The sequence below is a fragment of the Rhizoctonia solani genome, chromosome 3, assembly GCF_016906535.1.
Source record: "Rhizoctonia solani chromosome 3, complete sequence".
NCBI classification, from domain to species: domain Eukaryota; kingdom Fungi; phylum Basidiomycota; class Agaricomycetes; order Cantharellales; family Ceratobasidiaceae; genus Rhizoctonia; species Rhizoctonia solani.
Genome location: NC_057372.1, coordinates 1 through 21,696, shown reverse-complemented (window position 1 = coordinate 21,696; position 21,696 = coordinate 1). Strand labels below are relative to the sequence as shown.

At 43.1% G+C, this 21,696-nt stretch overlaps 7 protein-coding genes across 7 annotated transcripts; 4 read left to right on the top strand and 3 right to left on the bottom strand.

Annotated features, from left to right (window-relative positions):
- Positions 1–131: 131 nt before the first annotated feature.
- Positions 132–5,573, bottom strand: RhiXN_02420 (capsular polysaccharide export protein; the record flags this gene model as incomplete). Its single annotated transcript, XM_043322239.1, has 6 exons — positions 132–581; positions 623–1,101; positions 2,707–3,277; positions 3,332–3,580; positions 3,637–4,628; positions 4,691–5,573. 6 exons carry the CDS (start codon positions 5,571–5,573, stop codon positions 132–134), a joined length of 3,624 nt encoding a protein of 1,207 aa, XP_043177735.1.
- A 417-nt stretch (positions 5,574–5,990) lies between these two features.
- RhiXN_02419 (uncharacterized protein) lies at positions 5,991–6,889 on the bottom strand (the record flags this gene model as incomplete). The annotated part of the gene is made up of 4 exons (XM_043322238.1): positions 5,991–6,258; positions 6,318–6,386; positions 6,464–6,767; positions 6,829–6,889. 4 exons carry the CDS (start codon positions 6,887–6,889, stop codon positions 5,991–5,993), a joined length of 702 nt encoding a protein of 233 aa, XP_043177734.1.
- Positions 6,890–7,923: 1,034 nt separating this feature from the next.
- RhiXN_02418 (uncharacterized protein) lies at positions 7,924–13,066 on the top strand (the record flags this gene model as incomplete). The annotated part of the gene is made up of 14 exons (XM_043322237.1): positions 7,924–8,356; positions 8,422–8,762; positions 8,828–9,094; positions 9,150–9,224; positions 9,289–9,435; positions 9,506–10,100; positions 10,149–10,282; positions 10,343–10,375; positions 10,441–10,540; positions 12,009–12,349; positions 12,391–12,618; positions 12,682–12,740; positions 12,787–12,874; positions 12,932–13,066. The coding sequence occupies 14 exons, from the start codon at positions 7,924–7,926 to the stop codon at positions 13,064–13,066; spliced, it is 2,976 nt and encodes a 991-aa protein (XP_043177733.1).
- Positions 13,067–14,684: 1,618 nt separating this feature from the next.
- RhiXN_02417 (uncharacterized protein) lies at positions 14,685–14,891 on the top strand (the record flags this gene model as incomplete). The annotated part of the gene is made up of 2 exons (XM_043322236.1): positions 14,685–14,843; positions 14,889–14,891. 2 exons carry the CDS (start codon positions 14,685–14,687, stop codon positions 14,889–14,891), a joined length of 162 nt encoding a protein of 53 aa, XP_043177732.1.
- A 685-nt stretch (positions 14,892–15,576) lies between these two features.
- RhiXN_02416 (uncharacterized protein) lies at positions 15,577–15,834 on the top strand (the record flags this gene model as incomplete). The annotated part of the gene is made up of 2 exons (XM_043322235.1): positions 15,577–15,747; positions 15,799–15,834. 2 exons carry the CDS (start codon positions 15,577–15,579, stop codon positions 15,832–15,834), a joined length of 207 nt encoding a protein of 68 aa, XP_043177731.1.
- Positions 15,835–17,720: 1,886 nt separating this feature from the next.
- On the top strand, positions 17,721–18,667 carry RhiXN_02415 (uncharacterized protein; the record flags this gene model as incomplete). The annotated part of the gene is made up of 3 exons (XM_043322234.1): positions 17,721–17,920; positions 17,977–18,505; positions 18,575–18,667. The coding sequence occupies 3 exons, from the start codon at positions 17,721–17,723 to the stop codon at positions 18,665–18,667; spliced, it is 822 nt and encodes a 273-aa protein (XP_043177730.1).
- Positions 18,668–19,634: 967 nt separating this feature from the next.
- Positions 19,635–21,478, bottom strand: RhiXN_02414 (NAD-dependent histone deacetylase SIR2; the record flags this gene model as incomplete). Its single annotated transcript, XM_043322233.1, has 8 exons — positions 19,635–19,739; positions 19,796–19,945; positions 19,999–20,274; positions 20,328–20,369; positions 20,432–20,482; positions 20,633–20,799; positions 20,856–21,276; positions 21,335–21,478. The coding sequence occupies 8 exons, from the start codon at positions 21,476–21,478 to the stop codon at positions 19,635–19,637; spliced, it is 1,356 nt and encodes a 451-aa protein (XP_043177729.1).
- Positions 21,479–21,696: the final 218 nt, after the last annotated feature.

Below are 21,696 nucleotides of genomic sequence, written 5' to 3'. Positions count from 1 at the left end.
TTTGGCACTTAGAGATAAAATGATTCTTGGAAGATCAGATAAGACAGATGGTTACTAAGAAGGAGCAAACATTGGAAGAAAAGGAAGAAGAGAAGGATGTAAGGTTATTGGATGGAATGTTACATATTTCATCACATTCCATCAGCATAATCCAAGGGGTTCCATTTGTTCATGGCCTTGTTACTTTCAAGGTCAGACTCATGTCCTCCTTCATCACTTAGTTCATGGATTGCTAAGTTGGATATACTTCTGCTCAGATCATTCTGAGCTGCTTGCATGGCCCATTGTTTGAGCCAGTCATGTAGATCTTCTATGCTCATTTTGTGTTCTAGGATCATGTAATAGACATCCTCAGGAGTGAGGTTGTCCACATAGCCACCTAAGCCTGATGGCAGTTTGTTTTTCCAGTTTTCAATTTCCGCAGCCAGCCATTCCCTTACTGTTGAGATTGGTATCCACCATTCAGGATCAATTTCCTCAATGTCTAGATGCCATTCTGCCAACCTCCTTGTGTGCTTTAGCACTGGGGCCCTCACTACATCCTCCACAGAGGCACCCACATTACCTCTACACACAAAGAACTTGGTACTTTGCATTAGTTTGGGTTGTTTTGGTGGCTCACTGCCAACCCAGCGGAGGTATCCCCTGATTGGACAGCGTAGGGTTCTTCCAATCCAGTAGCACTTCCATCATTGACCCATTGGTATGTAATCAAGGGTTGCTGAGGGATCAAGTAGTTTGGCATAAGCCTTGGATTGTTGGAAGGAATCACATCTTGTGATGACCTTATGCCAGTCATAGATGTTGGTGATAGGGGGTTGATCATTCCCCATGTCCCAGCCCATGGATGGATCTGGGGGTGCCCATTGATCCAGGTTGTCCTGGGACCAAGGGAACTTGGTCCTGTGCTCACTGGATCTGTCAAGGTGGTAAGAGGTGGACTCTCCAGTGGCCTTGGAGATCCTGGTCTCTGTTCTGATGGCAGGCATGATGTCTTAGTAATGGGGATGGATAAGAAAGTAGTGGTGCCAGTGGTGGTTTGAGATGACTTCCCAGGCATGGGATGCCTTCCTTTATACCCTGGGTTGCCAGGACCCTTATCTTTCCGCTTGTCAGACCCTTTATTGCCCTTTGCCCTAGGGTCACGTGATTTCCTATGTTCTTCAGTAGAGTGGTTTGTTCTCCCACACACCTCAGGTTAATAGACCTCAGATGGGCTGATCACCACTGGGACAGTCCAGTAGCACAACAGCAGCTTGGCTTCAGCCTCTAATTTTTGGTACACTGTGGCTCAGCAGCAGTCCCAACCATCCTGCTAAGTCTCAAGACCATTGGGTGTTCAGGGTCTGACCACTCTTGAGTCCACCAATCCAAAATTTCAAATTGGATGTACAGCATTGAACTATCATAAGCTCTATAAGGCTTATATCAATGAATCAGGAAGGATGAGATTGATTAGAGAGCTACTCTAGTTCTGACCTCATTCTCATATATGTTCTGGCTGCTGAGCAATTCAGGTATCTTTGTTGCTGCTGTTCAGGGTCCATGTGGGACCATCCCACAGATCCCTTTTTTTCCAATTCCACTCGTCTGTTCTATATACATCTGTAGCTGCTCTCAATACATGCTCATTAGCACTAGCCTCACTCTCATATGTCATCTGGCTGCTGAACGGCCCACATATCTTTGTTGCCGCTGTTCAGGGTCCATGTGGGACCGTCCCATAGATTCCTTTTTTTCAATTCCACTTGTCTGTTCTATATACATCTGTAGCCGCTCTCAATACATGCTCATTAGTACTAGCCTCACTCTCATATGTCATCTGGCTGCTGAACAGCCCACATATCTTTGTTGCCGCTGTTCAGGGTCCATGTGGGACCGTCCCACAGATTCCTTTTTTTTCAATTCCACTTGTCTGTTCTATATACATCTGTAGCCGCTCTCAATACATGCTCATTAGCAGTAGCCTCACTCTCATATGTCATCTGGCTGCTGAACGGCCCACATATCTTTGTTGCTGCTGTTCAGGGTCCATGTGGGACTGTCCCACAGATTCCTTTTTTTTCAATTCCACTTGTCTGTTCTATATACATCTGTAGCTGCTCTCAATACATGCTCATTAGTACTAGCCTCACTATCATATGTCTTCTGGCTGCTGAGCAACCCACATATCTTTGTTGCCGCTGTTCAGGGTCCATGTGGGACCGTCCCACAGATTCCTTTTTTTTTTTCAATTCCACTTGTCTGTTCTATATACATCTGTAGCCGCTCTCAGTACATGCTCATCAGTACTAGCCTCACTCTCATATATCTTCTGTGATTGATACTCTATTCCAAGTCTCACTTATCCACAGCCCAAATCATATCTATGCTGGTGACATCCTACCAGGCTATTCACTTGGCCTAGGCCTGATCTTTATCTTACCTGAGCCCAACCTGACATATTTCCATGCCCAAGCCACCAGTCCAGCCTTGAAAAAAAAAATTCGCTGAAGTGCTGTGACTTGAAAAAAAAAAAAAAAAATAGATATCAAGGAACATGTTGGATCTACAGTGACTACTACTTTGTCTTCTTGGAATGATTATGATATATCATATAAACCCGGTTGTTTCCTCCCCCCTTATAGCTCCAGATCCGGTCACCTTGTATGCATGGGATAAATTCCCAATATCCAAATACAAACTGTATTGATTTTCTGTACCCACTGGCACGGGTGGCACGATTGGCTTTGTCTTCTTGTTCAAGCCGTTTTATGATGGGGTCCAAAACAACTGCTTGATATGAATCCCACATCTGCCCACGGTCCTTCATGACCCAATCATCAGGGAATAGTTGAGAAATAACATTCTGGAACCCTGCCCAAGAAATACGGCTCTTGCACTTAACTCCAGGACCAACTGAATTTTTCCATAGTTTCAGCTGAAATGGACCTTCAAAGCTCCGCAAATTTGGCACCTCTGTTTGATCCTGGATGGGGAACTTTGACCAAAGCCAACCAGAAAGGTCTTCATTGATTAAGTGATCAAAAAAGACAAAATCTTCAGTCTCTGTTGTCAGTTGGCAAGGAGCTGAATTGCTTGGTGTAGTTGGGTTGTTTGACTTTTGGATCAGCTTTTTCCCAGTACGCATTACCCGTTTGGCTGCATTCTTCTGCTGCATGTTTTCAAGTGCCCGAATGATAAATTGATCAGTCTTGGATAATGAAAGGGTTGGCTTGAGACGAGCTCCAGCAGGGGTATGACGAGCTGAGTATTGAAGGATCTTGTACTCAGTGAACTGGAGGGATCAACTCATTCCACAACAATCAGGTGAGAGGGCTGCTGGGTTGACTGAAGCAAACCCATAAGACATAGCCCTGGAAAGAATTCCAAGACCCTTTGCCATGTAACGACTAGAGCTCATCTCATCTGGGCGCTTTACTAGTCCATGCATAAGGTAATGAAGGACTGCAGCAAGCAGAAGAACCTCTTCACTTCTGCGCTGTGGGGCTGGCAAAACTTGCACCCTACAAAAGAAATAGTCATAGGCCCTGAGAAATGTGACTTTGAGCTGAACCACATGATGAGTTTTGAATGCAAGCTAAAATGAATCTGGTCAATGTGAACCCAACTACCCTTTGTAAATCAGACACTCACAATAGCGCCTTTCATCAGGAAACGTTGCACCCACAAGGATGGGTCTAGCCTCAATATCTGTTCTGATGCCCAGATTCCACACCGCCATTCTAATTGCACTCCATAACAGCCTGTGCTCTGGGTCCATCCTTTTGTCAACTTGGCAATCTCATTATTGTATTGGTCCGTGTTGTTCAGACCATCCTTGGGTGAGAAGCCAATCCCAATACTGCTGTCACAATGATGGTAGGTGACAACCTTGTCCTTCATGTATGCGTGGGAATAGTAAAAAGAGTGGCTTATAAGGCTACGCGGAGCTGCAGAAAGTCCTGCCACAACACGGGAGTGCATGTAGGAGTTGACATGTCCTTTACGCCAAGCAGGCCAAATAAGCTGTTTGAGAACACTGAGTTTCCATAGCAATGTCAAGTCGTTTGTATCCAATGAGAGTTCCTCTTGCTTGATGTTGATTTCTAGGCCAATGTCCACCACAATGTCTTGAGGGTTTTGAAGACTCCAATCAACAAAAGGATATTCTTTGAAGATACAAAGCAATGCAGATCCCCTCTCATTAGGAATTTGATGCCCTAAGGACTTCAAACCACTGCCCCAGATATGAAAGAAAAAGCCCTTAAATTTGGCCAGCCTTCTTGTGTTTTCCACTATTTCCCTGGCAAGAAGCGCAATGATGTTGAAGACTTCATGGCACACTGGATATCCCCTGTGGAGCCTTCCCTGGTTCCCACCATTTACAAGTGATTCAGCATTAGAGTAGGTAACAGGAAGTTCTTGTTGAAGGGAAGTGACTGCATGACGGAGTTGGGGTGCGCACCGCATTTCTGCTTGCATGATGGCTTGACGGACAACTTCTGTGTACCATAGAGAGCAATCCTGAGCATTGAGCATTGTAATATAACGACCACCAGCGTTTTTGCCTTTCTCATAGTTTGGGAAAAACACGTTGATCCGGAAAGGATTGGCACTGCCCACATGGCCCCAAGTGAAGTTGGGAACTACAATTTCATGTATTATGGGATTTTGAACACAAGTTTAGCTAAAGGTAAGGTTTACTCACTATGACTTAGTTTTGTTACCTTCCCATTGATCAAGACCAATAACCCAATGTCTGTTGTGAGTGTGGATCCTCGTGGTGGGCAAACATGCAAAGAAATATTTGAGGTAAACTGAGGGCTCTTCACTGTGAGGGATAATGAGTCAACAGTAAGGCCAGCTGTGAGACTCTCAGGCTCAATAGGCAATGGGTCCCTGGCCCAGTTGAGCCTGAGTGGGCGCCTTTTGTGACAGCCAGTTAACAAGGCCTTGTTTTGATCATCTTCACTTCCAAGGTAGGGTAGAGATTTCAAAAAGCGTGGCACAGCCAGACTGTTATTGGGTTCTTCAAGGGAGTCACTATCCGAGTCCAATTGAACGTGATCTCCAGGTAACCAGGAAACCTCTTCTGTATTATCATCTTCCAAAAGGAGGGCCTTCATCAAACTTTGGGGGAGCTGACCACCCACACCATAGAGCATTCCTTGAGGTATCTGATAACTGGCATTTTCAACTCCATCAAGAAAGCCACTGAATCTTTCTGGGTCAACCGTTGCAAATCTTCTCTCCATTTGTTCCCCAAAAACTTCGTTCCAACCTCCAGAGAGTCCCTCAGGTGGAATATCCTCACTTGGCTCTGAGAGTGATCGAACTATTTGAGGCACATTCCAGGTTTGTTTCTTCTCGCTATTGGGGTCTGAATGATTGTTAGCTGTCTGATCAAGAGTCCCAAGCCAGGGTGGGGGCGCAATAGTGGACAATTTGTGAAGCACAATGGAGGAATGCGGGATGTAGCCATCAGAAAGATTTTGTAATGCTCCATCTTTACAGTCCTGTAAGATTTGGAATACCCGGCCCTTGATCTCAGTGATACCAATCAAGTCATCCAGTGCGCGTTCATGGTTCATTGTCAAAGCCAATACTGCTTGACACACAAAATAGCCACAGTCTGCACTACCAGGGCGTTGACAATAGTATGGTAAATCCATCAAGCTACCTTTAATGCTCCCGTTGATGTGTGGCAGCATGTAATTTACAAGCTTCTTGACAAAGACAAATCAACGATTGAATTTGGAAGATCCAGGGTTTGGTAACAAGTCAAGGAGTTGCAGAGAGAGATCAAGCTTGTTAAGTATGGAATTGTGGATGACCTTTCCATACCAAAGGTAGCAATGCATAGCCTTATGGTCAACAATTGGAATCAGGATGATTTGGGGAGCCAGATTATGGGTCCAGATCATGCTTTGTTGTGTCAGCAGCTGGGCAAGGCTTTCTGGTGAAGCTGAATGAGCCCATATAGTGTAATCCATGGCATAGTTCTCATGTCAAAAAGCGCCAGATAATGATGCAGGTAGCAGACAAAGTCCCCCTAGAGATTTTGGTTGCTTGCGGCATGCAACATAGACAAGGTATGCTGTTACTTGATCCAAAGTATGCGAACCCATAAGTGGGCTATGTAGAACGTCCCAGAGAGGATTGTGATCGCTCTGAGCTTCCCAATTGATAGCCGGTTCCCATGCTTCAATGCATGTGCTGAGGATCATGAGTTCATTGTGATCCAAAGTATTGAGGCATGGGATCCATTCAGTGCAACTGTAGTAGAAACCAATGCGATTGAGAATAGTCCCAGTGCGCTGTAGGCCCACACATACCTTTCTGTCTTTACAGTATCTTTTGAATTTGAATACTGGGAATATTCATTATTGGTAATGTTAGCATAGCTAGATAAAGAGTCAAAGATCATGGGGAATTAAGAATAAGTAAAACATAAATGTTATATGTCCAGTGCAGCACATACTGGTCAGGCCCATCAGAATCACTATCAATTTCAATAATATCAGCTTGATTATTAGAACAGGTGTAGCCACTGTGACCATGATTGAGGTCTATGTCTTCAGAATCACTTGTTAAATCAATAATATCTTCACTATATGCAAAGCTCCTGTTGCCTAGGCTTGAAACTGATGAAGCTGCAATAAGTTGACCTTCCATGCAAGAGTAAATTTGGGACTCTTGTTTGTTAGCATTCAAATCTTCATCATCCAATCCAACAACATCAACATCAGAGTTGGAGGAGTCTTCTTTGCTTGAAGCACTTGGCGCTGGGCTGAAGTAAAAGGAATGTATCACAATGAGATTTCAACTTTTGTATTGTAAACTCACCTTGACGGGATAGTGACTTTAGTTTCACGCCACCCAACTTGTTCTCTCTTGCTCTCTGCATCACTATGCAATGCATGGGGATTTGAGCTGGAGCTATTTGCGCTTTGCAAAGGAAATAATATAGGTGAGAATTAATATTCTTTGAAATAACAGATACCCTTACTTGCAACTTGGAGTAGAAGGAGTCTGAAGCTTTGTCTGGTTTGTTGTGTGCTCAGCGGTTAATTCACTTATTAAAGATTAGATGAATGGAATATTAATTTCACTGGACCTCTCACAGGAAGTGCACAGATGAAACACTCTCTTCAAGTGAGGTGGCAGACTCATTGCTATTGGACCCAGTGTATAAACCAGTGAGGTGAAAATAATATGTAGGTCTGTCATTGCGCTTACAATGTATGCAGCATGCGTCGTTTGAACCGTAGTTCAATCTCATCAGATTTACGGGGCCTTTTAGGAGTTTGGAAAGGAAGCGGTGACCCATCAAGTGGGGTGAAAGGTAAAGGGCTTGACGATTGCAATTGATTAGACAATCTTTGAGCCGTAAGGTTTGGGGTTGATTCTCTGGTTTGGACACTACGAGGTGAAGGAGTTTCAGAAGGAAGGGTGTCCCATATACTATAGTGAAACATAACAATTATTCTCTGGGATTCAAATTACTTAGCAACATGTCATTGATATCTTACATTTTTCGAGCCATAGGCCTACTAAGAATGTTAGGCACTCATTGATCTTGTGTTAGAAGCTATCACCCACTTTTGAATATGTTTATTTCTGTTCTTAAAGCTTTGATCCTCTTTTGACATAGCACTGCCAGATGCTGTAAAGGAGCAAGGTTAGTTGTTGGGGTTGCAACATGCAAGCCCTAGTGCACATCCAAACTTATAGATGTTCATTCAGCCACCCACATGACTAGAATTCAGGGCAAGGCACCATTAAGGATCACAGCACGGTGAGATTTGATAATAAGGTTGAGGTATGATAATGTTTCAGATTGCATCCCCCTCTGGACTACAATACCTGTCAGACTATTGCCAGTACTACACGCTCAATAACCATCTGCTAAATCTAGTCAAATTCAACTAAAGCATCTCAATGGATTCCCTGTCATTCAATTCAACACAATCAAGAAAAAATAATGAGCACACGGGGGAGTTGTGTTCCAACTTTTTTGCACAAGCAGAACATGATTTTTTCCTTGGCCTGTTCCGGGTTAGCACCAGTAATGGGCAGGTCAAGCCCCACCCAAGTCAACGGGAACCAACCATAAAATGGATCCAGTCACTCCACAAACAATTTGTTGAAGTAGGGATAGCTAGGGAGGTGCATCCCATCAAAGTGATCTTGAGTGAAGCAGAAGATACGTTTTTCATCACGTCCTTAAAGGAGAAATGCCGTCCTGGAGAAATCCCCCAGCTGCCCAAGGAGGTTCTGGTTTTAGTGTACCATGGTCAGCACAGAGTTCAAGCTTGTAATCTCCTAACAGATCAAGAGGAACATTGGTGGATTGCAGAAGTGTATAACCCTGGTAAGCATGCAGATTCAACTTTCATAGAAGCTTGCTCTGGTATCAGAAGTACTCATGACATGCAGACCTTGAGAAGAACCATCCGGCTGAGTTTTTAACTCAGATGCACCTAAAAAATGAAGAAGAAAAACGCCTTAAAAGCTCAGATGCTGAGCGATTCCTTGTTTTACACAAGCTGCACAAGCTGCACCGTGATGGCAATATTAGCAAACATGTCTTTGATAACAGCTTTGCAGTGTTGACACGATCCATCATCAATCCTGCATCTTGTCACGGTCTCATCAATTTACTACGCTCTGACGTGTTAGCCGATGCTGTCAAAGACGTCTTGGATAACTTGTTCTTACATCCCGCTTTCAATGCCAGTACATGGGGAAAGAAACTTGTAAAGGGACGTTTTTATCAGGTGGGCTTGTGGAAATCAGTTTTTTTTTAATATGATTTGTGTGTACTTATGATTTCTTCACATAGCTTGTTGCTGATCTCCTTCATGAGATGATTGCTCAGTGCAAACTGATACAAAGCACTAGCTTACTTGTGGACTCTCAGCCTTTCCAACTTGCATCTCAGTGCTGCACGTGGAGGTATCTTGAAAAGTCAACACTAAAAAAAGACCATCCATGGACAAAGCTTCCAGGCGGGGCTTCAAGCACCCTTGAAAGGGTAAAACAGCGACTGCTTGACTTTGTTACATTTCTCAATCCTGATGGATCAGGTGAATGGACACTTTCACAGACCGTAAGTTATCTTTGAGTGTCAAATAAGCTCCTGTTCCTTATAACAATAATGATAGGTACTCCTGCCCTCTGTGCTTACCTCTGAGCTGATATATTCTGAACTTAACACCATGTACCATCTGACACAACATGTAGGTTTTAGGAAGGTGATGCTGTTTTATGGGTTACTCAGCCAAACATATTCTTTTCTCTTAGTTGATCAAGATTATTGCTGGAAGTGAAAGTTTAGATAAATACACAAGCAAAACGCCCCATACCAGTGAAGAAGATCATCCTGTAGGGATAATTTCCAGGCTCATTCGATATCAAACACAGGGCAAGCAGAGCAACATTCCTCACATGGTATGTAATGCATTTGAGATAATATTGTTGCGCTTACAGACCTTGAATGGATTTAAACTTATTCTTGCAGCTTATTCACCAACTTTGGACCAACCAAGAGATATATGTATCCAAGCTAAGTCAGCACGGCATCAGCAATGCTCTGAGTACGGAATCCAAGGAATACAATGAGCTCCTTTGTCTCAGTAAACACTGGCGTGAGCTGATAAGCTTGCTCAAGTTATCAAAGCTTTTGGAGGGTGTTGTTTTATCCAAAGTCCCCATCCCTGATGCAGGTAGTAAAGCTGAAGCATTACTTCTTGCGGTGCAGAAGAGGCAGATTCAAATGGACTTGAACCAAAGCGCTGGCAACGGTCTGGAGATGCCTGGACCTGAAACAACCACCAAAGTGCAAGAACTGGATATTGACCCGCCGCTTCAACAAAGTAGACTATCAACTTTTCTTACTGGGAGTCTTCAACCTCTTGACACGGCTATCAAGTCCAGAAATTTGGAATCTACAACATCTTCTGATTTTCTTCCTGCCGTAAAAAGGCAAAAGGTTGAAGTTCAAGATATCAATTCGGAAAACATCTCAGAATCAGAACATCACTCCAGTCAGGATGATGATTATATTCCAAGCAACATGGAGGTAGAAGATGGGCAATCAGGTCTTGAGGAGACTGGTTGACGCACATTGAGATGCCATCATGTTTTACTGGAACAGCTTACAGAATTACAGGAGCGGGCTCTTCACATGAGTTCAGGGGATGCAAGAGCCTTGTCCAATCTACTCTCGGTTATTCAGAGTGTAGATCACACAAGCTACTTTGGACAAGTGATTCGCTCTCTCTCAAATGACGGCCAGGTTTGATCTTATTTATTTGAAATGAGTGTGTCATTGAACTTGTCCTTTTCATGTTGTTAGCGCTATGCCAAACAGGGTGCCAAGGCTGTATTGGTGAGTCATTGGGCTTGTTAAGACCTGTGATCAAAAGGCATAATGGCTGATTATAGTGTAATCAGATGGTAGAAGCTGCTGAAAATGACTGGGAAGGTGACAATGATGACAGCATGGATGATGACAATGATGGTCACAGCAACCGCAGTGGAGATAGTAACCATGGTGAGGAGCTTATTCAAGGTTTTGTCTCCCTCTGAGAAATATGATTTGACTTGTGAATTAATTATCAGGCACCATAGATCCTGATAGTCAGGCAGATTTCTGAGTGATGCAAGGCTTCAGCATATCCAAAGATGGAATATGGAGGCCTAGTTAAGGGTTTAATCTCCTTGTATATATCCTCATCACTGTATATGTTATGCTACATGCTTTTAATTTTTCAATGCAGCAGTTCAGACAGTTTGCCTATCAATACAAGCTGTATTGGGCTTGCCCTCAAAGAAAGACTTGAATGTATTTCCAAACCTCACAATTGCTGCGCTAAGCTCAGTTTTGAGTCAATTTACTGCAATATATGCATGCACATTGTTCACTGATGAGGTAAGTGGGAGATACGGCATGCAGGCATTACTAGACTGTTGCTTAGACTGTCAAAGGTTGTGGAAGGTTTGGTAACATGTGTTTACAGTACAAGGCCAACATCCATACCCCTAGAGTATTTGGAACTCCACTATAACATACAAGGGACAATGTACACACAGTGTTGAGTCTTTTACTGATATTTTTAAAGGACATACACACATTTGCCAAGATGGGTATATAAGGTAATTGATAACCTAAGCTTGAGCTCTAGTTTGAAATTCAAAAGACTCACCAAACCGCAACCACAACGTTCCTGGGCCTTGCCAGCAAAGCACAATTGATTGAGAGCTTTTAGCCATGAGTATCCCCACAATCTCAAAAGATATGTTTCTCAGATACCACAATGAAATCAGCAAGGCACTTGAACCTGTTTGCTCAATATCTATTTTTTGTGGCGCTGGCGTGTCAACCTCTGCAGGCATTCCAGTAAGTTTTCTTTCTTTCTTTTTTTTCTTACTTTATGATTTTGAAGTTGTTGATTCCATAATCTCTACCTGGGAAAATATTTATTCCATACAGGACTTCCGTTCTCCTGGTGGACTCTATAGCAACGTTTACTCCTATAATGGGATCAAACTCCAAGGCAATGAATTGTTTGATATCACCACCCTACAGGACAGCGGCAGATTAGCTTTACTAAACCAAGAAATGACAAAGCTTAGGCTTAAAAGTCATGAAGCCATTATTCCAAAATTCCAGGAATGGGTTGCTTCCATTAATAGACAGGGCTTTCTGCGCCGTTGCTACATGCAAAATTTTGACGGAATTCAACTACAAACTGACGGTGCGCTATCTGGAAAAGTTTACAAATTGCACGGATCCAACCAACATCTTCAATGCCACACCTGTTCTCAAATTAGCCTACGCCCTATTGAAGACTTTGATCACATACTGGGCAAATTAGGGTTGGTACAATGTGATCACTGCAAAGAAATTGGTAAGTTGCATGTTTTCATTTCTATTTTCATTTCTAATATTCTTTGTTAAAACAACCCTATCCCTTCAGCTAAAGCTGCCTTGGCACTTAATAAACAAGCTTGACCCATAGGATACTTGGTTCCTGACATTATATTCAACCAACAAGTACAAGACATTAGTTGGGAGAACAAGGGATGGGATTTGAAATTTGACACCGAGGTGGATCTATTCATCATTGCTGGAACTACTTTGAAAACAGATGGTACCTACAAGTTGGTCAAGAAGATGGCTCAAAACACACAGCGGTATGGCGGCATAGTTGTCTACCTTGATCAAGGCATACCATGCAAGAAGATTTCCAGCTTAATTGATGTTCATTTTTGCCTTGAAGCTGATCTCTTCCCTTGCTGTTTCAATGAAAACAAAACAAAGGATTTATTTCTTAAAATCAGCCCCAGCCTCCGCACAACGGTAGGTGACGTACATGAAAGTTTACAATTTTATTCTCACAGGAAGATTATAAGTTTATGAGGTTCTTTGACACAATCACCACCATCACCCCTTTTGACCATAACAGGCACCTGTCTACCGGGTCATCAAGCAAGAATCACTTGGCAAAGCCCACTTTGAAGCCCTACAACAATCACAAGATCCTTATTTTTCACACACCTCAAAATGTCAAGGTTTTGAATGAATACAGGCAAGCTCTAGTTGAAATTCTCAACAGAAGGGGTCATTGGGTGGGTGGTTGACTTTCTGTGAGGCCACTTTCTCAAATACTTACAACGCTAGGTCTGTATTAGGTAGAGCTCATCTCAATACTTATAGGATCATTTGATAATATTCCCTGCATGGATACTGGGTGAGTCATTGATCAATATGGCAAATTGCAACTAACAGCGTCACAGAGGATTTCACATACTATGTGTATTGTTAACATCCAGCGTTGTGATTACAAATGCCGTCCCAGCCGGTCAGGATATGGAGGTAGCAGAGGTTTGTAAAAGTAGGATGGCCTGGAAGAGCAACAAACAGTCTAATGGTTCTTATTAGATGATTCATTTTATGCGTCGTATCATACCTGCAGGCTCGGACGTGTTATCGTTGGAGGCTGTTGTTTTTGGCTGTTACGACGCATTCTCTCATCTAGCACTAGCTCAGCGGTTGGAGATGGAGCTCCAAAGGTGAATCACACTTATATTTTCTCAGATACCAGATTTTGACCATTTTCAACTAAGGGGCATGGTGACCACAATTGTATGCGGGCTTGCGCTGGCCTTGTTTCACTACTTAGCTTGGGCAGATTGGACTCTGCAATTGGCCAACATTTGGATCAACAAACCTGACCCATCTTTACCTGCACAGCAAGAGCTCAAGAAAACCATGGGCGCATGGTTGTCATTGCACAGCCTATATCTGGGTTCAAATCTTTGGTACTTCTCAAATAAGCACTCACCCCGCCTCATACTTTCATTGCCATGGAATATGAGGCCTTTGGGCCGACCACTGCCACAAATATCTTCTGCTTGTCCCTGTCACACGCAGGCAAATATGACCAATCGTAAATATTGGAAGGTAACACACAATGCGCGGGAGGGGTGTATGGTCTGTGCAATTGCCTTGGAGGTTGAGTGCTCTGGGTGCCAACAATCTTGGAAGCTTAGTACCAATGAGATGCTAGGGGTGCTGCACAAAAGTCAAGGGCGATTTGCGGTAGAACTAGATCTCATACTATACTAAGATAGTATATATTTACTCTCCTTTCAGTCTTGTGTATATAACCATTGCGTGAAGTCAGAACATGTATACCATCTAATAGCGCTTCAGCAGAAAATGATACATTCTATCCTTGTGCTTGCAACCACCCTTATTCTGGCCTTCCCTGATATCTATTCCATCTGGGCTTTTTGATAGGGGCCAACTATTTGTCATAAGACTGACACGTGATATCCATAAGTCTTTGTTTTTCTCACACCTACCACCATGCAATCATCTTCCAATTCCTTGCCAGTTGCTCCCACACCTGATGGCACCCGTTTTGTATTGGCTGCACCTGAGGCTATTAGATTACCTACAGATGGCATACGTAGGTTTTCTTCTATCATAGGCTAATAATTCATTGATTTGGTCTGAATTCTTCACTGTGTGATATTAAGCATTTCTTAGGGTAATAGACTCATTTGTCTTTGTGACGAATGGAAATCCATCTCCCCTTCCTGATGGCTGGATCAGCAATCAAGAGTGGGAAGGTATTGAAGTCATAGGTGCCGTGACCTTGCTGATAGGGCCGGGGAGTGCACTGGCACAATGTGGTTGGATTACTCGATTGACTTGGCGCTGGATTCGAATAACCAACATACTCCGGGTGGAGATTAGACAAGATTCTTGGTTTAGAAAGGGGTGGGTATTATTTATTAGGGTATATGACAGAATATGACCATTTTATAGGGAACGATGCTTTTGGTTGATAACTCCCCTTGGGGAGTATGTTATGCTGGCATCCCACAGGGGATATCACAACTCTTGGGTCCAGTCTATCTCTCAGCCTGACTTGCTTGGCCCACCAGCTCTGTTTTGAAGGACTGCTGATAGTGACCCAAGGCCCTCGTGGTGGGATTCCGCTTGGGAAGAAACGTGGCCTCCCTCTGTCCCGGAGCCACCCGCCGGGGTTAAACGTACTGCCTCATCAACGCCTAGACCGGATCATAGAAGCTCTTCTCCAGAGGCTTCTGCAATGGTGCCGGAGCGCAAAAGACGTGTTTGAAGGAGAGAAGGTAGCAAACAATCGGGTCAAGAATCTGCCACCATGAGTTTGATGGAAGGGGATCCAGTTACTCTGCGCCAGCCTGCGACGGCCGAGGCTCAGCATTTGCAACAGGCAATCCCCGTCCAAGTCAAACCTGAGTTGGGGACCAAGATGTCTCAATGCTGGGACATTTTGCAAGACAAAGTTGCAGGACCCTTGGTAAGGGATGCTGCCAAAGCCAATTCTCGTCACTCAGCAAGAAAGTGACGTATCTCACACATATCATGTTGCCTTTCTTTGTCTCAGTAGTATCGGTTGTCGTCCCTTGCAACCTTATGTTTGGGCGAGAGAGGGGTTCCATGTTTGTTTGTTTTTGACGGGTGTCATTGATTTATATGCCATTATTTGTAACTCCTTTAACCATGAATACATCTGTATCTGTATCTCCGTTGACCTGAATAACTTCTAAGTCTGGTATCTAATTTTCTGCAGTAACCTGCACTCGGCATCTCAGCAAGATACAAAACATAACATCTACTATTTCCAGACATCTATGTATGTATTCATTACGCACACCCTGATGTATAGAACTGAGTTATAAGAGTGGGCAAGTAGGAATACGCTTATTTTTCTACCTCAATTAGGTTGGCTCCGTAGGATTGGGGTATGGAAATAATATAAGGATGGATGAAATTTTGGTATATTCTTTGATCAAAATATGTAAAAGTAAATAATGTCTCTTGTGCAAGTGGTATGTATTTTACACAATGCAGTCTCATAGTAAGTTCCATGTGGATTGGTGTTTCAATTTTGTAATGCAAGCAGGTGAGTGTTTAACAATGCCCATGCACCGAACGCTTATGCCACGAGCTCAAGCCCTGCGCCTTGAATTTTAGTTGGCAACTTAATTTGAAATCTCATACCTTCTTCTCCATCATCATCAACATCCTCCATGACCTCAAAACCTTACCTTTCAGACCTGAACCCACTAGAACGGGCTACACCTCACAACAAGCAGTCATATGGCACCAAACACTCTAATCAGCAAGGGGTTGTCTCAAACTTTGAAAACTCCATCCGCCGTCCTCGTCAATCTGATAGCACAAAATCGGACTTGGACAAGGTACATAGTATTTGTTCATCTTCTTTCTGATTTCTTTTGCTCATATCTTAGGTTCTCTCAAACGCCATAGTACTGCAAGATGTGTGATGATGGAGGGAACCTGGTCAAATGCAAACACTGCGGATTCTCTTATTGTTATGACAAACTCCTGCCACAAATGGAAGATGCTGATCAAATGCCCACCCCTCGTGGTTGTGTTTCTTTTACACCGGGTTATTTAGAAAACCATTGGACAAAGTTCTATTGTCCTAGTTGTCTTAGCAAAAAACCTGATCTGACACTGGATGTAAGAGAAATATAAATCCCATTGACTCAGAAGTTACTTGGATGACATTTGTTCATTTATCACTATAGTATCACATCAATCGTGGATTCAATACCACACAGCGTCTGTTATAGAGTAGGGTTTTAGGGACTATGTAATTAAGTACAAAATATAATAAAGTGATTAATAGATCAGTTATCTATGGATATAAAAGGCAATAGACTAGCTATATAAGGGTAAATTAGGTTAGCAATCAGGGTGATCCCTACACTTAACAAGTAATCAAGCGATTACTGCAGATGCAGGTGGTTGGTTATGCTTATACCTATAGTATGAAAGTTAGTATTGAGTCTTAGTTACCTACTATAATTTATCTGGATTTGTTAGTAATTTATTTGACTGAGATCGCACTCAGTTAAGGTGTATATGCCGCTCTCAAGGCCTTAAACTCTTCCAACTGACTTACTCAAGAGGTTCAGGGTCGCCCTAGAGCCTTTCCTAGCTACCCAGTATCTGTTGGGACCTTGCTAGAGGCTATATGCGCCGAGATACCTTACAGGTTAAGTTCAGTGAGCTTAAGAGGCTAAGAAAGCAAAATAAGACACTCTAAACTAAGTAAAGAAGATCTAATAGATCTTCAAGTTCACACAAGGGGCAAGAATGGGATGAAAAGAAGGTTGTATTCAAAGGGTCTCCCTCAGGGGGTTTATATACCCCAGAGGGAGAACAAATAACTATATACATGATGTACCAAAGGGGAAGTTACATGAGAGGTACAGTCTGAGCTATTTGATACATAAAGACCAATTAGTCCCAATATGTCCTAGTGAGATAGACCCAAGGCTATTTACAGAATGTTCTAGAGCATACATGACTAAATTACATTAGTGTGAATACTAAAAATAACCTTGAGGCAAGGTAGGATCTCATAGAAAAAGCTAGAAACTTAAATGGTTAGTATCTCCATCAATTTGGCTTAGAATCAGGCGATTCCTTTTTGAGAAGTGAGATGCCGGAGCCTCCGACCTATTGGTATTTGTCTGCATAGTAATATGCCTATTTCCCGCCGAGATATCGGCGTCGGCGCACCCCGCCGACCTTTGGCGCTTATTTGCAATTACTAAGCGCCGGCGCTTGCATGCTTACTTGCACTTGTTCTATGGTCTATAAGTACTGTTCCTATATATAAATGCATGATACAAAAAATGCTATAAATCATAGAAATAATATTATGACCACTTCGCATAATCAGACGTGTATATATGCAAGCGCAATGAGGAAATAAAGTATAAAAGGTCTTGTAGCACCGCCAGTTTCCAAATATAGTAATATTCATGCCCATATTTGTATAGAGCAAGTATGATTACTCCAGTTCGCATTATTCACTATTGGCAATTAGGGGCGCATATGTCTAAATTAGTCATTCCATAACAGCGTCGATCAGTCTCTTTCCAAGTTGTGATAGTCCTATGCTATCTACCCTCCTTATACAGGCAAGCAAAAAATATTTGCAACGGAATCACATTGATGCTCGGAGCATATGAGGTTGTGACAACAGTCTTTGAGATAAGTATCCAGGAAGTAGTGAACAATGCAAATATCAAATACGTACTGGAGTGAGTGTACTAAATCTATTTTGTGTTTGTTCATGATGAACTAATGGCCATTGGGAAGCCTTGAGCATCCATATCACCTTCTTTTTCTATTTATGACAGAAAGCGCTCCTGGTGGCGGATGGTGGATAGAAGAAGGCGCACAAAGTAATGAGGCTGCCTGGATAAAGGGCATGATAAATCACCATGATTGCATGGCTGAAAAAGCAGTTACTTCAAGGATATTTGGGCTTTGCTGTGGTCTTAACCTGACAGAGGAGGGAACTATTCCCGATATACTACAAAGCCTCACTCGGTAGGTTCAGTTTGAGCTGTGCATCTCTATGCAACTATCAAGTTAACTACTTTCAGATGTGGTTGGGACTCCCTCGTGCTTCCAACCGCTTCCTTGGTACTACCTGAAGAATTTGCCGTCATGTTCCCAGAGCTCTTTGTGCAGATTTTCTATAACGGGATTACTCTCAAGAGCGCTCTGCTTTGGGTTTGGGCAACATCAAAGCGCTCCCGCACACACAGCAATATTTTACTGATGGATAACTTGCGTGTTGATCCAACGGTCAAAAAGCTCTGCTACGGATCATTGAGCGGAAGGCCGTTTGGTGTTGACCTTCCTCTCCCTTGGTCACTTTGCACATGTGCCAGATCAAACGCTTCAGTCTCATGGGTGCCCAAGCTTAGGAAAGCCATTTTTTCCCACAATGAGTATTTGATGCGTTACAGGACTACCTGTAAGCATACACACCTGGATTTAGCTGTTTTTACTGGAGAAGCGGAAATACGTACCCCGGCTGGAGTTCAGGTTGTGATAGAAAAATTTGACTTTCATCGCCTTACATTTCCCCTTGACTCTCAGGACTCAGTTTGCATGAGGCCGCATTCAGTGAGTGCCTACTTGTTATTTCAGCAACTATACATACAGAGATGGCTTACTGAAATTGGCTTTCACTAGACTGTTGAAGACACAAATTCACATGGCGAGGAACATTCATATCCCTGGACTGCTTTTGGTCAACTCCTTGCAAACAGCCATCGATATTCTTGACTTCCAATTCCGCTATTCATCTGTTGTGTGAATCTCATGCACCTCCAATCCTCCTGCCCCATAATTCCTTTATCTGTATCGTGATGGTATTATATATATATACATAAATGATTCCAATATCATTGAGACAAGAAATAAGGCACAAGAGCTGCATATAATCCGCCAATTTTGACCAATGTGCCCTGATGGTCACTTGCTTGTAGATCATAAGATGAGCGGCATTGCAAACACCTGATGTTGATATCAATATGATTCAAATCCATCCCTTGGAAGCTGCGGTGCTTGACAATCCATGTTTTCCTCCTGGAGCGGTTATCGTTGCCTGGGACACATTTGCACGTCATATGTATACTGGGAAGTTCTCTTCCCAGCGGCCTTGACTGCATTGGAGAAAAGAGAAAGATTTGCGCCTTTTCTTCTTTTCCAAAATAGACAAGGTCCGTGTGGGTACAAGCAAGGGTGTCACGGAGCCAGACGTCCATGACTGACTGCTTGTCCCAGTGGTTGTACCCAAGTAGCTGTGTACTCACTTTGGCAACAAACGAAGCCAAATAACAAGGATTCAAACGCTCGTTTAACATCCCAACGATGCTGTCAAATGTATTGGCCCTGAAAGAATCTGTAAAGTTCGTGAAGAGCTTGTGGTAATGAATTGCTCATACCTTTTCACCCATGCCTCCAATTCTTGAGCGTTCTTTATGTCTTGGTACGTGCGCCCACATGCCAGAATCATGGCAGCTGAAAAACACAAATTGACTATCAGACCATGGATTGGCTTGATCGTGAGATCCAGAAACTGATTTTCAGGTGAGTGGCTGTGATACAGTCATACTTTATGCTAATCACCTTCTGAGGTCCCAGCGCAATGCTATTGGTAAGCTGGTAAAGACCATTGTTATAGAGTGCGTGGGTCACATACACCACTAGGGTATTATATGTCTTCTGTTTGCAGCCACTGAATTGATAGTCAGTCTAAAATAAATAAAACTCCTGTTATAATTTTAGCTCGCCTCTCAATAACCATAGTGGGCGACTCTGATAAATCCTGAAGACGGATTTGCGTTGTTAAGCACTGGTCCAATTGTGAACATAAACACAACATAATCGAAATTAGGAAATAAAACTCACTGCCCATACCTCTGCCTTCCAGGCGCTCACTATGCATCCCTCAAGGTGCTCAGAAATAGGCCAGAACTGACCCAGGTGAAACATCACTACCCGCAATTTCTTGGGAGATTCAACAGAGTGATGAAAGAATCTAGGCGCAGCAACAAAGTGCTGGGCAAGAATATCAGAAGTCTACTGAGTTACTATGATATAACAATACGTACAGGATACATTTTTCCTTCTTCATGGTTGTAACATTCTGGGCACACAAATTGGCTTTTACGTTCGTTGAAAGGGATAGGTTGAGAAGGTGAAAACCTGTCAAGTGAAACGCACATTCTTCCAAGTTTGTGTTCCGGAGATTTGAAGCAGAAATATTGGTTGCATGAAGTGCACGCAAGCAAAACATCTTCCATTGGATGAGAACAAATGCAACACACCGGGATCGTAAGTGGTTCGAGAGCCTCCGCAGAGGTCCCTGAAAGTTCGCGCTCCAAAAGCTGCGCATAGTGTCAGGAACCAACAAATTAGTTCCCATTGAACCATATCTTACCTCTAGCCATATTTCCTTGCCACGTTGAACATCAAATTCATTCTATGACGATTTTTTGAGAAACATTTAGCATGTGCAATTGCACATGGGAAAATATTACATACCTGTTGAGCTATGCTATTGAGAATGTAGCGGGCGCACTCCTGCGCATCCAGCTGAATATGATAGTCAACAGCATGAGCAAGTCAACCTTTTGACATGTCCTTTGTGTTAATAAAGACAACAACGCCCTCCGACTCATGTATTCTTTGCTCTAACTCCATCACTAGACTAAATGCGTGTGGTGTTGCAAGGGAGGTGCCCACGATCAGCAGAACCTGACAAGAAGCAACCAGGTCACATAATTCATTTCTGCTGTCCTCACCACTGCTCATGCTAGGAATGAATCTCTCATCCAGGTACACTCCAGGACGCAGGAGATGAACAACATTAAGGTTGCAAAGGCGTTTGTTTCCTTTGGATTGCTCCCAGCCTAAATATGAAGAGTATATCAATCCCATTCCTATCATCAGAATATTAAAGACAGACCGCTAGTAGAACAGGTAGGGCAAGGAACTTCATCTCCCTGCATGAACATGTCCTCATAGCCAATAATCTCTCCATTGGTTGATATTGTATGCCCACTCAGGCAGGAGATAGTGTTGTTTTTACCATGTAGCTCAATCACCTTTGTAGCAAGGTTTGGTTGGTCACGTGTTTCAAGACCATCAAAGTTGCAAGTAAGACACTTCACGGCCCGATCGGTGTTCAGCATGGTTTGAATCAAGCAATGAAAATCTGTTACGGGAGCAACACAAGCGTGTTGGCGCAAGGAAGTCATAATGTAGTTCAGCACCTTGACGTGTAGCCCCCCAGCTGCATTGGTGTTTGCAAAAACGTCTTTGCCAGCTACTTTCTTGTTGAAAATCCGAAACTTCAAGCTCATTAATCCTCCCGGTGAACAATAGTCCTGTAATAGGAGTGTTAGGTCGCTGGCTGACTTGACAGATACTGTTTATCATTCTTACCGGGATTTGCGCCTCAACCAATATACCAGCACCACAAATAATCATACAGCGCGAATTTGCAACGCCTTCCAGAACACGCTGAGCACTTTTGCGTCCGGAATCTGCTAGCAAACTGTATAACTTTCCCCGAGTTGCATTTGACATAGTTGTGGTGATAAGGCTGGACGCAATTCACTAAACGAAGATGGTGGTTGCTTTTGTGGACTCTTTACTTGACTAAGCGCACGTGTTTCTCTTTCAAGGGCACGGGGATGACTAAAAAATGACAATCAATCTTTCCTGATGATTTAGGTTAGGTTAGGTTAGGTTAGGTTAGGTTAGGTTAGGTTAGGTTAGGTTAGGTTAGGTTAGGTTAGGTTAGG